The sequence below is a fragment of the Rhinopithecus roxellana genome, chromosome 10 (genome assembly GCF_007565055.1).
Source record: "Rhinopithecus roxellana isolate Shanxi Qingling chromosome 10, ASM756505v1, whole genome shotgun sequence".
NCBI classification, from domain to species: domain Eukaryota; kingdom Metazoa; phylum Chordata; class Mammalia; order Primates; family Cercopithecidae; genus Rhinopithecus; species Rhinopithecus roxellana.
The window spans coordinates 119,366,354-119,379,314 of NC_044558.1; the positions used below are offsets into that span (position 1 = coordinate 119,366,354).

The window sequence follows — 12,961 nt, forward strand, 5'->3', positions numbered from 1 at the left end:
ACACAATTGTCATAAAATAATTAATCCCATCATTATATATTTAATATCTGTCACCCTCTGACTATGTAATCTGTGAAGACTGCTGCTCTGGTGTCTAGGGAAAATTGGTGCAATTACTTTTGCACTAACTTTGTAAATGGCAAAAACCGCAATCCACTATAACAGCAGCTTAAACACGATAAAAGTTTACTTCTCTCTTTTGTAAAAATCTCAGGAACCTTGTCTACAAAGTCATCAAAAATCCAGACTCTTTCCAGCTGACTGCTCCATCATTCCAAGGTCAAGGCCATCCTGGGATTCTACAATAATGACCATTAAATCCACCCTCCAAGAGGAAGGATGAAGTAGGGAGCAAAGGGTGCATACCAGTTGGCTTTAAGGAAGTCACATGACCACATCTAGGATTGCAAGGGAAGCTGAAAAATGTAAATTTTTTTTTTTTTTTTTTGAGACAGGCTCTCGGTCTATCACCTGGGCTGGAGTGCAGTGGCACAATTTTGGCTCACTGCCAAACCTCTGCCTTGCAGGTTCAGGCAGTTCTTGTGCCTCAGCCTCCTGAGTAGCTGGGATTACAGCCACGTGCCACCATGCCAGGCTAATTTTTTGTAAAAAAAAAAAAAAAAAAAAAAAAAAAGTGTGAATTTTATAATTGTGAGTAACCACATACCCCTGAATTAGGGATTCTGTTAATACAGAGGAAGAGGAGAAACATCTGTTAGGGGATAGCTTGCAGTTTCTGCTACAGATTTCTCAGTTTGTAGTGGGAACATCAATCCTTATGATTTTAGGTATAACATTTATCGTAACAAGAAAAAACAAGCACTTCTTAAAGAGAACACTTAGTGCTTACTAGAAAAACAGGGTCTTGATTTTTGGTTAAGTTTGAAATGATGTGGTCTTCTAGAAAGCTTTATTTGTTATTTATTTTTTTAGGCCAGTCAAGTGAAGCAGCGGGAGTGGAGAAGGAACAAAGAAATCTGTAACTGGTTGTGATCAATGAGTTGTAAACCCCGTTGCACTTGAAATAGCCAGTTTTTAAGTGTTGGCTGTCAGGAATAACATGAAAATAAATTTGCCGTCAGCCTCATTGCTTTTGCTAGCACCCTATATTCTAGTCACATAGGCCTTATTTATTTATTTATTTATTTATTTAGAGACAGGGTCTTGCTGTGCTTCCCAGGCTGGTCTCGAACTCCTGGTTTTAAGCGATCCTCCTGCCTTACCATGCCCCCACCCCTACCACCAGTTGCTGTGATTACAGGTTGAGCCACCACTCCGGCTCTTTTGTTTCTTAGAAGAATCATACTACTTCCTATTTCAGCGCCTTCACACAGGCTGCTCCCTCCGGCCCTCTTCCTCTACCTAACTTCTCTTCCTTCACATTTCCACTTAAATTCACTTCCTCAGGAAAGCCTTTCCTGTCCTGAGTACACTAGTCAAATGTTCCTGGTATATGCTCCCTGACATCCCTTTCCTCTGAGACACTCAACAAAATTGTCATACAATAATTAATCCCATCAGTATATATTTAGTATCTGTCACCCTCTGACGATATAATCTGTGAGGACAAACTGCTGCTCTGGTGTCTGGTACATATAATAGGTCCTCAATAAATATTTATTAGATAAATAAATGAATCAGAATAAATTAAAAATCTAGGAGTTGCAGGAAAGCACCTAACAATGAATTAACTTTAAAATGAAAACTGTCATCTTGGGAGGCTGAGGAAAGAGAATTGCTTGAGCCCAGGAGTTTGAGTCCAGGCTGGGCAAAACAACAAGATCCCATCTCAGAAAAAAAGATGAGAGTTACATTGTAAGGATTTCTCTCTCTTTCTTTTCTTTTTTTTTGACAGGGTCTTGCTATGTTGCCCAAGCTGGAGTGCAGTGGTGCAATCATGACTCACTGCAGCCTCAACCTTCTGGGCTCAAGTGATCCTCCCACCTCAGCCTCCTGAGTAGGTGGGACTAGAGGCATATGCCACTACACCTGGCTAATTTTTTAAAATTTTTTTGTAGAAATAGGGGCCTCAGTATGTCACCCAGGCTGGTCTCGAACTCCTGGGCTCAAGCAATTCTCTTGCCTTGGCCTCCCAAAGTGCTGGGATTACAGGTGTGAGCCACCATGCCCAGACTTCCGGATTTCTTTCTTTTTTTTTTTTTTGAGATGGAGTCTCGCCCTGTCGCCCAGGCTGGAGTGCGATGGCACAATCTTGGCTCACTGCAATCTCCGCCTTCCAGCTTCAAATGATTCTCCTGCCTCAGCCTCCCGAGTATCTGGGATTACAGGCACCCGCCAACATGCCCAGCTAATTTTGTATTTTTAGTAGAGACGAGGTTTCACCACGTTGGCCAGGCTGGTCTTGAACTCCTGACCTCATGATCTGCCTGCTTTGGCCTCCCAAAGTGCTGGGATTACAGGCATAAGCCACCGCACCTGGCCCCAGACTTCATTTTTAAAAAACAAAATTTTAAGTTTTAGGGTCTCACTATGTGGCCCACCCTGGTCTTAAACTCCTGGGCTCAAGAGATCTTCCTGCCTTGGCCTCTGATAATGCTGGGATTACAGGCATGAGCCATCATAACCAATGCAAAGATCTTTAATAATCAAAATAACCCTTTAAGTCCTGATGATCTCTAGGAGACTTGTAGTTCTACACTGACAATATTTAGGGTGTTCATAGGAAAAAAATATGTGCATACATGTATATGTATACTTATTTATATATTCATATTAACAGTAATAGGAGAAAACCTAAAAATAATGTGTTTGTGTGAAAGAAAGGGAGACTGAAGGAGAATAAGACTGTCTAGTTCACATCTCAGCTCCACCATTTATTTGCCATAGAACTTTAGAATAGTACACATAATGTGCTCGATAAATGTTAGCTATTATCATAATACAGATATAAGAAGACAGCTAGGTTCTGTGGCTCAAGCCTGATCCCAATTACTCAAGAGGATGAGGCAGAAGGATTGCTTGAGGCCAGGAGTTTCAGACCAACCTGGGCACTACAGCAAGACCCTGTCTCAAAGAAAAAGAAGAAAAGAAATGTCAAGTGAAAAGTTATACATCAAAATGTTAGCAGTGATTATCTCTTGGGTTTTGTTTTTTAAATGTGCATTCATTTTTTAAAAATCTGTTTTATTTGTTGTTGAGATGGGATCTTGCTGTGTTGCTCAGGCTGGTTTTGAACTCATTGACTCAGTCAATCCTCCCCGCTCAGTCTCTTGAGTACCTGGGATTGCAGGTGCACTCCACAACACCTAGTCTCATCTATATTTTGTATTTTGAAATAAGCATGGCTCAGTCTAGCACAGAGGTTAGGTTCATGAGCACTGGTAATAGTAGTTCCTGGGTTCAAAGCACAGTAACTTGTGTGACTTTGAACAAGTTGTTAACCTCTCTGTGCCTCTGTCACTTCTGTTTGTAAAATGACAGTCACAATAATTGTTTAGAAAGATCTTTTTTTTTGTTTCTTTTTTTTTTTTCTGAGACAGAGTTTTACTCTGTTGCCCAGGCTGGAGTGCAGTGGTGTGATCTCAGTTCACTGCAAGCTCTACCTCCCAGGTACAAGCGATACTCCTGCCTCAGCCTCCTCAGTAGCTAGAATTACAGGCATGTGCCAACATGCCCAGCTAATTTTTGTATTTTTAGTCGAGACGGGGTTTCACCATGTTGGTCAGGCTGGTCTGGAACTCCTGACCTCGTGATCCGCCTGCCTCGGCCTCCCAAAGTGTTGGGATTACAGGCGTGAGCCACTGCACCTGGCCAGAAAGATCATTCTAATAGTTTGGTTGTAAGATTGCTCTGGAATCTTTGCTCTCTGATTGATACAAAGACTGACTTTTTTTTCTGGGAAGTTACAGAAGAAAAGGCAATCCCCTTTTAAACGGAAGTCATTTGATGCCAATTCCAAAGTCCTAGAATTTTTTCTGTTTTGTCATTTTACTAGCATGAATTCAAAGTATCTGTAGCTGAGCACAGTGGCTCACGCCTATAATTCCAGCACTTTGGAAGGTTGAGGTGGGTGGATCACTTGAGGTGGGCGGATCACTTTAGGTCAGGAGTTCAAGACCAGTCTGGCCAACATGGTGAAACTCTGTCTCTACTAAAATTAAAAAATTAGCTGGGCATTGTGGCGGGCACCTGTAATCCCAGCTACTCAGGAGGCTGAGGCAGGAGAGTCACTTTTACCCAGGAGGTGGAGGTTGCAGTGAGCCAAGATAACATCACTGCACTCCAGCCTGGGTGACAGAGCGGGACACTGTCTTAAAAAAATAAATAAATAAAATAAAATAAAGCACTTTTACGTAGGTCAATATAAGTTATTTGCTGGTATTTCAAGTTTGTATTTTTGAAATTATACTTTATAAGTTGCTAGCACTGAACTCTTAAATTAGGAACACTTTGTGACGTGGCCTCTCTTAACTACTCTGACATCATTGTATTTGTTTTCCTTCTACCTTTCTTACTGCCACTCTTGGGAGACCCATGCTCAAGGTTATCCTCCTCTGATTTCTAAGTGTTGGAATTCCCTGGGGCCAGCTTCCAGGCCCTTTATCTTTTTTTCTATACCTAGTTCAACCTCTACTCTCCAAACACACCTCTTCAAGTACCTGCCTTTTGTTTTTTGTTTTTTGGGGGATGGGGGTCTCACTCTGTTACTCAGGCTGGAGTGCAGTGGCACGACCACAGCTCACTGCAGCCTCAACCTCCAGGGCTCAAATGATCCTCCTACCTCAGCCTCCTTAGTAGCTGGGATCACAGGTGTGCACCATCAGCCTGACTAATTTTGTGGATTTTTTGTAGAGACAAGGCCTCACTCACTATGTTGCCCAGGCTGCTGCCTCGTTTTGTATCTCCACTGGAGTGTCTCAGAGCCATCTCAAACTCAACAACTCCCAAACAGAAGTATGCATTTCCGCCCTCATCAGACTCCCCAAACCTGCTCCTCTCTCAGTTTTCCTTGTCTTATGAATGGCGCCATTGTCAAGCTAGTCATCAAAGCATCCACCTGAAGTGTCTTCCTCTCTCAATCAGTCCATCAGCAAGTTAAGTCATTACTTCCAATTTTAAAATACATCTGGACTCTTTCTCTCTCTCTATCTCCACTGCCACCACCCTCCATCACATGATTTATTGACTGCAGAACTGCAGTAGCTTCCTTGCTAGACTTGCCTGCGGTCTTGCCACTCTCCAAACCACTCCTCCCAGGGCAGCCAGAGTAACCTTTTAAAAATAGAAATCAAATTATGTCACTTCTTTTGTGTAAAAATCTCAAGAGACAGGGGCTCACTCTGTCACCCAGGCGGGAGTGCATGGCACGATCATAGCTCACTGCCACCTTGACCTCTTGGGCCAAGCAATCCTCCCACTTCAGCCTCCTACTCCCAGGGTAGCTAGGACTACAGGCACACAGCACCACCTACTCCATTTAATCTCTACATATGTCCTGTGTCCTAACTCCATGTTAACCCCTCCAAGGCTTATGAAGCCCAACATGACCTGGCTCCAACTCTCCTCCTGCCACTCTTCTCCACACTGTCCACCCTACTCCAGTATATGGTAAGCTATTTCCACCACATTAAAGTTTTTGTGTAAGTTGTGCCCTCACTTAGCCTAAACTTGTCTCTCCTCTTTCTTCCCCCAAAAATGTTGGTTTCTTTTCCGGTCTCAGCTTTGTGAGACCTTCCCTGGTCCCACTAAGTGAGTCTCCCTATTGGGGACTGGTCCCACTCTGCTCACAGCCATCAAGACTTGACATCTGGAATCATCTTTGATCCATTCTTCTTATACTTTATGCAGGGAATGTTCAACCAGTCCAGTTGACTGCTCATTCAAATCTGTTTCTCCTCTCTCTCCCTTCCTATTGCATAGTCCAGAAAGACTTCATGGGTAGCTTTGGAGGATGGACACGATTGGAAAGGACACAGATGGGCCCTCTGTGGGCTTCTACAAGAGCAAAGGTTAGCCTCCTGATGTTCCCTGGGAAATAAGGAAACATACTACACAGCCCATATTCAGTTTTCTTTACTATGTGATCTGTGTTCACTTACTTTCAATACTTGTCACTTCAGGAATATGGTTCTTAACTTGTTGAGAGGTTTATCAATTCCCTGGAATACATACTAAAAGCTATAGATTCTTTCTTAGAAAAATATACAAAAGCAAAATTTTGCAAGTCATAGGAAAAGGGAATTTCTAGGCAACCACTTCTGCTTTACCAGCCAATCATCTGCTGTCTTGGATACTTGCAACACTATCTAGTCTTTTCATTTGTTCAGCAAACACTTACTGGAGACCTATAATGAGGCCAAGCATAGTCTGAGATGCTGGGTTTGCATATGGTGAAGAACAAGATAGACATATGTCTCTGCCTTCACGGAGCTTACATAAGAGACATTAAACGAGGCTGGGTGCAGTGGCGCACACCTGTAATCCCAGCACTTTGGGACGCGGAGGCGGGCAGATCACCTGAGGTAAGGAGTTCAAGATCAGTCCGGCGAACATGGCAAAGCCCCCTGTCTACTAAAAATACAAAAATTAGCTGGATGTGGTGGTGGGCAACTGTAATCCCAGCTACTCGGGAGGCTGAGGAAGGAGAATCGCTTGAAGCTGAGAGGCGGAGGTTGCAGTGAGCCAAGATCATGCCACTGCACTCCAGCCTGGGCGACAGAGTGAGACTCTGCCTCAAAAAAAAAAAAAAAAAAAAAAAAAAAAAAAAAAAAAAAAAAAGGAGAGAGACATTAAACGAGCAAACAAATAATCAATATAAAGTCAGGTAATGGTAAATGTTCTGAAGGAAAATAAAGGGGGGCATGGAATAAGGGTGGGTGAGGCTATTTTAATGGTGTGGTCCTTTCTAAGATGATATTTGAGAAAGGCCTGTATACAGTAAGGTCAAGAGAAGAGGTGAGAGAAGCGCACTGTTGGCAATGGGAACAGAGAGTGCAAAGGCCCAGGGGACTTTCCTTCCTCCTAAGATGGAAGGCAAGGTCCAAGATTCTGCATATTTACTTCCTCCCATAATAGGTAGCCAGCACAGTTCTGAGGGTACAGTGCCAGGTTCTCTGAGCGGAGGGCCTCTTCAGGTTCTGATTCCAAACGTCCAATTCCTAACCTCCACATTTCAGGGCTTCTCTGGAATGTCTCTTCCCCTGAGAAACTTTAACTCATTTACTAAAGGGCAATCTACGATTTCTTTGAATATTAACATAATTTTTTTTTTTTTTTTTTTGAGGCGGAGTCTTGCTCTGTCGCCCAGGCTGGAGTGCAGTGGCCGGATCTCAGCTCACTGCAAGCTCCGCCTCCCGGGTTCCCGCCATTCTCCTGCCTCAGCCTCCCAAGTAGCTGGGACTACAGGCGCCCGCCTCGTCACCCGGCTAGTTTTTTGTATTTTTAGTAGAGACGGGGTTTCACTGTGTTCGCCAGGATGGTCTCGATCTCCTGACCTTGTGATCCGCCCGTCTCGGCCTCCCAAAGTGCTGGGATTACAGGCTTGAGCCACCGCGCCCGGCAACATAATTTTTTAAAAAAGTACTTGTAGGCTTGCATGGTGGCTCAGGCCTGTAATTTCAGCACTTTGGGAGGTCGAGGTGGGAAGATTGCTTGAGACCAGCGTGGGCAGCATAGCAAGACCCCATCTCTACAAAAATATTAAAAAATTAGCCAGGTGTGGTGGTGTGCGCCTGTAGTACCAGCTACTCAGGACGCTGAGGTGGGAGGATCTCTTGGGCCCAGGAGGTAGAGGCTGCAGTGAGCCGTAATGGAGCCATTGCACTCCAGTCTGGCTGACAGAATGAGACTGCCTCACACACACACAAAAATGCTTGTTACTTTCTAAGGGTATGTATGTGGGACAGTGATTTTGTTTTTCTGGGCACCTTGATAACGTTGCGGCCATGCTGCTACAAATAAAGGCAAGCGTGCATAGCAACGACTCGCTTTCCCTCTGCGCCCAGGCCGCTTTCCCACGGAGACTACATTTCCCAGAATGCCCCGCGGCCGGGAGGGCGCGCGCGGCGCTGTTTCGTGGGGCCCGGATTGAAACAAGATGGCGGGCTCGTGGTGAGAAGCTGTCAAGGTAACCGCTTCCCTCTAGTCCTCCTGTCGAGGACTCCCTGGAAGCTGGGCAGGCCCACAGTGTTTGTCTGCAGGTGTCGAGGTCTCCCGCCTGTCGTTCCCGGCAGGGCGAGGCTGCCTGCATCCCCAGCCTTTGTCCTTCCTGCAGAAGGGCCGGCATGTGGCCGCGCGCTTCCTATAGCGCCCCCTTCGTTCCCTGGAGGACGCCCGGGGGTGGCTGATGCAGCTTGTGGCCCTAGGGACTTCTTTAGGTCGAAGAGTCCGTGAGCTCCTGGTAGCCTGCTCCTCAAACCTCTGACCGCAGAGGCTATGTAGCTTTTGTTTGGGGGTTGAATTCCGGGCCAAGGGACTTGACCTCTGAAATGATCTTCCTGGGGTGAATAATCTGACTCCCAGCAGGGTGTGCTTGCCTCTGGGTTTCGGACAGAGGGAACCTAATTTCCCCCAAGATGTTTTGTTCGTGGTCAGAGGTCATGGGTTTATGTCCCACGCATGTCACCTATTAAGCAGCGATATACTGGTCAAGTAATCGATTGACCTCTCTGAGCCTTTGTTCTTAATCTGTGAAATGGAGATGCCTGCTTCACAGACTTGTGAAAGAGCACATATTGTATATGAAAGTGGATTGTAAACTAAAAAGCACACTTATGAGCTCACGGTTAGTAGTGTTAATGTACTGGCAGTGCAAGGTATCAGTGTTGAGTGATTTAGCCTAGCAAATAAGAGGGCCTGTGTCCTAATTCCCTTTTATCACTATTGGGGGAAGGGCACGGATAGTCGTTGAAGACTATTAAAAACAAGATTTAACAATGGTTGTTTGTCATTTATTCACAACAGCCCATGAAGATTGTGGTTTTCCCCATTTTGTCATTGGAGAAACTGAGGATCGTTTAATGACTTGTTTAAAGTTTCCCAGTTTGGCAGTGACTGACTTTAAAGTCCTTGGAAGCAAGACTTTTAAATTTTATGCTTTAGTTTCTTCATGAATCAGAATAAAGATACCTCACATGATTAATATGAGAGCAAAATGAAATGGTGACGAAAGTACCTTGGAAAGTTAAAGACCTTATACACATACAAGATGGTGAAATTTTATCTGGGACTTGAGAGCATTTGTATGAGTTCCTCCAATTGAGTATTTAATAGGCTAAGGATAGGCCTTCCTGTTTGATATTTCTTTATTATTATATTAATGGCTCAGGGCAGACAGAAATATTTCATTTATTCAGCAACAGGATAGTACTGTAAGTGATGTAGTATCTTGTGTATGGAACCTTAGAGGTTGTACACAGACACACTAGCATTATGAGAATGAATACTCTGTGTACCATTTGTGAATGACTGTTTCAAGAGTAATTACACATTTACTGAGTATTCAGTAAGTAGAAGGAGCTGCACTGGGTGTAGAGGACTACGTGCTCGCAAACGAGACATTCCGATAAGTCCTGCTCTTGCAAACGAAGCAGGGCGTTCCCGATAGGAGCCAGCTGCAAACAGCAGACCCTGGGGGCTTGTTTATGTGTAAACATCTTGAAAATCCAGAAAGTCAGGGAAAGGTCAGAAAAACAACAATGTGTCTTGTGACTTGGTAACATTCCACAAAGGACTGTATAAAATAAAGCGGAGCGTGTCGTTCGGCGCGGCCGCCATGTTTGTCTTGTCTTGTGTTGTCTTGTGTGTTCATTCCTTTGTTTAGGAAACACGCGGACCCCAACACTGGGTGCAGAGAAGTTTGCATCTAGGATAAATAGTAATGGACATAGTTCCAGTGGTTCTGATCTTGTATTTTGACCATATTGCTCTTCGTCCTGTTTAAATCATGGGAATTGCCAAGTTGTTTAAAAGCATTGCTTCAGTTGACTTCCAGGCAGTGATTCTTACCTTGTTCTTGTGGTGTTTAATATAACTTAAGTTTACCATAGGTAGCACTGATTTTTCTTTATCTCTTCAACAGGAGTAGAAATGGTATGCCTAGAAGCAGATGTTAAAAGCAGTTTCTCTTCAGAACATCTTTTTTCATACCACTTGATAAGCATCTTGAAACACCATGGCTGTAGCTGCAGTAAAATGGGTGATGTCAAAGAGAACTATCTTGAAACATTTATTTCCAGTTCAAAGTAAGTAAAATTTTTTTAATGTTTAAAAAGTTTTAAACTTTTAAGAATGTAGAAAATTTAAAGCATTTAGTTATTGTATACGCCTGTAATTTGCAGGAGTGTTTGCAGTAATGGAAAGTGGGAGAAAACCTAAATGTCAGTCAAAAGGGGAATGGATAGGTCAGATGTGGTGTCTCATGCCTGTAATCCCAGCACTTTGGGAGGCTGAGGTGGGAGGACTGCTTGAGGCCAGGAGTTTGAGACCAGCCTGGGCGACATAGCAAGACCCCCATCTCTAAAAGAAATGTAGATCGGGGAGGGGAATGGATAAATTATGGTACATCTTAACTGTGACTATCATGCAGCTGTTACTGACATGGAAAGTTCTATAAATAGAAACGAAAAAGCGTGTCAGAACTATATCTATATATATCTATTATATGATCTTATTTGTATGTTTAAAAGATGATCCATTATATGCATATGTGCATATGCATAAATGCAGAGGTAAAAGGTCTGGACCAAACAGTGGCTATCTGTGTAGCCCACTCGGGATTTAGCTGAGGGCAGGAGTAAGGGACTGGTCAAGGGTAACTTTCTCTTGTTCAATTACATGTATTACTATTTTAGTAGTTCTTAAAATGTATGTATAAAGGGTAAATTCACAGTCCCATATTCCAAAGATAATCATTGTTAATATTTTGGTGGATTCTCATTGTGTTTTTTCTATGTACCTAGCCATTTTAAAAATATGAAATGTAATTTCTGCCTTTTCTAAAGAACTGTATATAGTTAATATTTTCTCGAAAGCTTGTTAATACATGTTTGACAGTCAAAGCATGGACCCAAATAAGTAAATAGAATATTAAAGTCTTTTTTCTCAGCCAACTGTGCTTTCTTTTTTCTTTTCCTGTTTGTAAACTCTGTTCTCCCATTTCTAAAGTAGACATGTATAGAGGCTATGGTAGTTTGCCTTTTTATATTTAACTATGTCAGCCAACTTTTTATTTTTATTTTTTATTTTAGATTCAGGGGGTACATATGCAGGTTTGTTACATGTATATATTACATATACTGAGGTTTGGGCTTCAACTCAACCCATCACCCAAATAGTGAACATAGTACCCAATAGTTAGTTTTTCAACCCTTCTCTCCATCCCTCCCTTCTGTTTTGAGTCGCCAGTGTTTATTGTTCCCATTTTTGTGTCCATATGTACGCAATGTTTACCTCCTACATGTAAGTGAGAACGTGTAGTATTTGGCTGTTTTTGCATTAATTCACTTAGGATAATGGCCTCCAGCTGCATCTATGTTGCTGGAAAGGACGTGATTTTATTTGTTTTAATGTCTGGGTAATAATCCATGGTGTACATATATACCACATATTATTTATCCAGTCTGCCGTTGATGGGCTTGTTTCCATGTCTTTGCTATTATGAATAGTGCTCTGATAAACATGCAAGTGCAGCTGACTTTTTTTTTTTTTTTTTTTGAGATGGAGTTTTGTTCTTGTTGCCCAGGCTGGAGTGCAATGGTGCGGTCTCCGGCTCACTGCAACCTCTGCCTCCTGGGTTCAAGCAATTCTCCTGCCTCAACTTCCCAAGCAGCTGGGATTACAGGCCACCACACCCAGCTAATTTTGTATTTTCAGTAGAGACGGGGGTTTCTCCACGTTGGTCAGACTGGTCTCGAACTCCCAACCTCAGGTGATCCGCCTGCCTCAGCCTCCCAAAGTGCTGGGATTACAGGCGTGTGAGCCATCGCGCCTGGGATGCAGCTGACTTTGTAAATACAACTCTGCTTGACCTTGACTGTTGTCTCTTCTTTTTTATTTCCTATTTACCACCATTTGTAATTGAAAGTTTGTTTATTGAATTAAGGAGAAAAGAGCTATTTGAAGAATAGAGTAAAAGTAAAGTAATAGGCAATTTGTTATGGTTGAGGTGGGGAAAATATTTTACTCAGTAAACACCTTTGTTGAATAGAATGCTCAAAAGTTTGCCAGATCTTACTCTATTTTATTTTATTTTGTTTTTCTGAGACTGAATCTTGCTCCATTGTTCAGGCTGGAGTGCAGAGGCATGATCTTGGCACATGGCAGCCTCTGTTTCCCGGGTTCAAGTGATTCTCCTGCCTCAGCCTCCCAAGTAGCCAGGATTGTAGGCACCTACCACTATGCCTGGTTAATATTTGTATTTTTAGTAGAGGTAGAGTTTCACCGTGTTGGCCAGGCTGGTCTCGAACTGCCAGCCTCAAATGATCTGCCTGCCTTGGCCTCCCAAAGTGCTGGGATTGCAGGTGTGAGCCATTGCGCCTGTCCTAGTTTTTGTACTTTTAGTAGGGAAGGGGTTTCACCATGTAGGCCAGACTGGTCGCAAACTCCTGACCTCAAGTGGTCTGCCACCTCAGCCTCCCAGAGTGCTGGAATTATAGGCGTGAGCCATCGCACCTGACCACCGAATCCTGCTCTTATAGGAAGCTTTCCATCCCTGCTTCCTTGCTTGCCCCACTCTCCCCTTTTGTAGGGCCCTAAACATAATAACATTTATTACATTATATTCAAAGTAAAATCAACTTAGAATTCAGTAAATGGAACAGGAGATTGCTTAAGAGACTTTGGATATAAAATAAAATAAGTCACAACAAAACTACAATCAGCATTTGATTATCTAGGAGCATTTTTGTTGTGAGAATTGGGAGAAAGACCCTTACTTCCTAGCCTACTCTTTGCCTTGCAGGAACCCAGCTCCTAGACTAATGAGAAGTCAGATCCAATCAGT

At 43.2% G+C, this 12,961-nt stretch overlaps 1 protein-coding gene across 1 annotated transcript in view; it reads left to right on the forward strand.

Annotated features, from left to right (window-relative positions):
* Positions 1 to 8,008: 8,008 nt before the first annotated feature.
* MRPL42 (mitochondrial ribosomal protein L42) overlaps positions 8,009 to 12,961 on the forward strand; it is a 35,886-nt gene continuing 30,933 nt past the window's right edge. The window contains exons 1-2 of the mRNA XM_010383931.2: positions 8,009 to 8,086; positions 10,040 to 10,202. Coding sequence (XP_010382233.1) covers positions 10,133 to 10,202 — 70 coding nt within the window. The 5' untranslated portion in view covers positions 8,009 to 8,086; positions 10,040 to 10,132. The remainder of the gene's footprint in view (positions 8,087 to 10,039; positions 10,203 to 12,961) is intronic.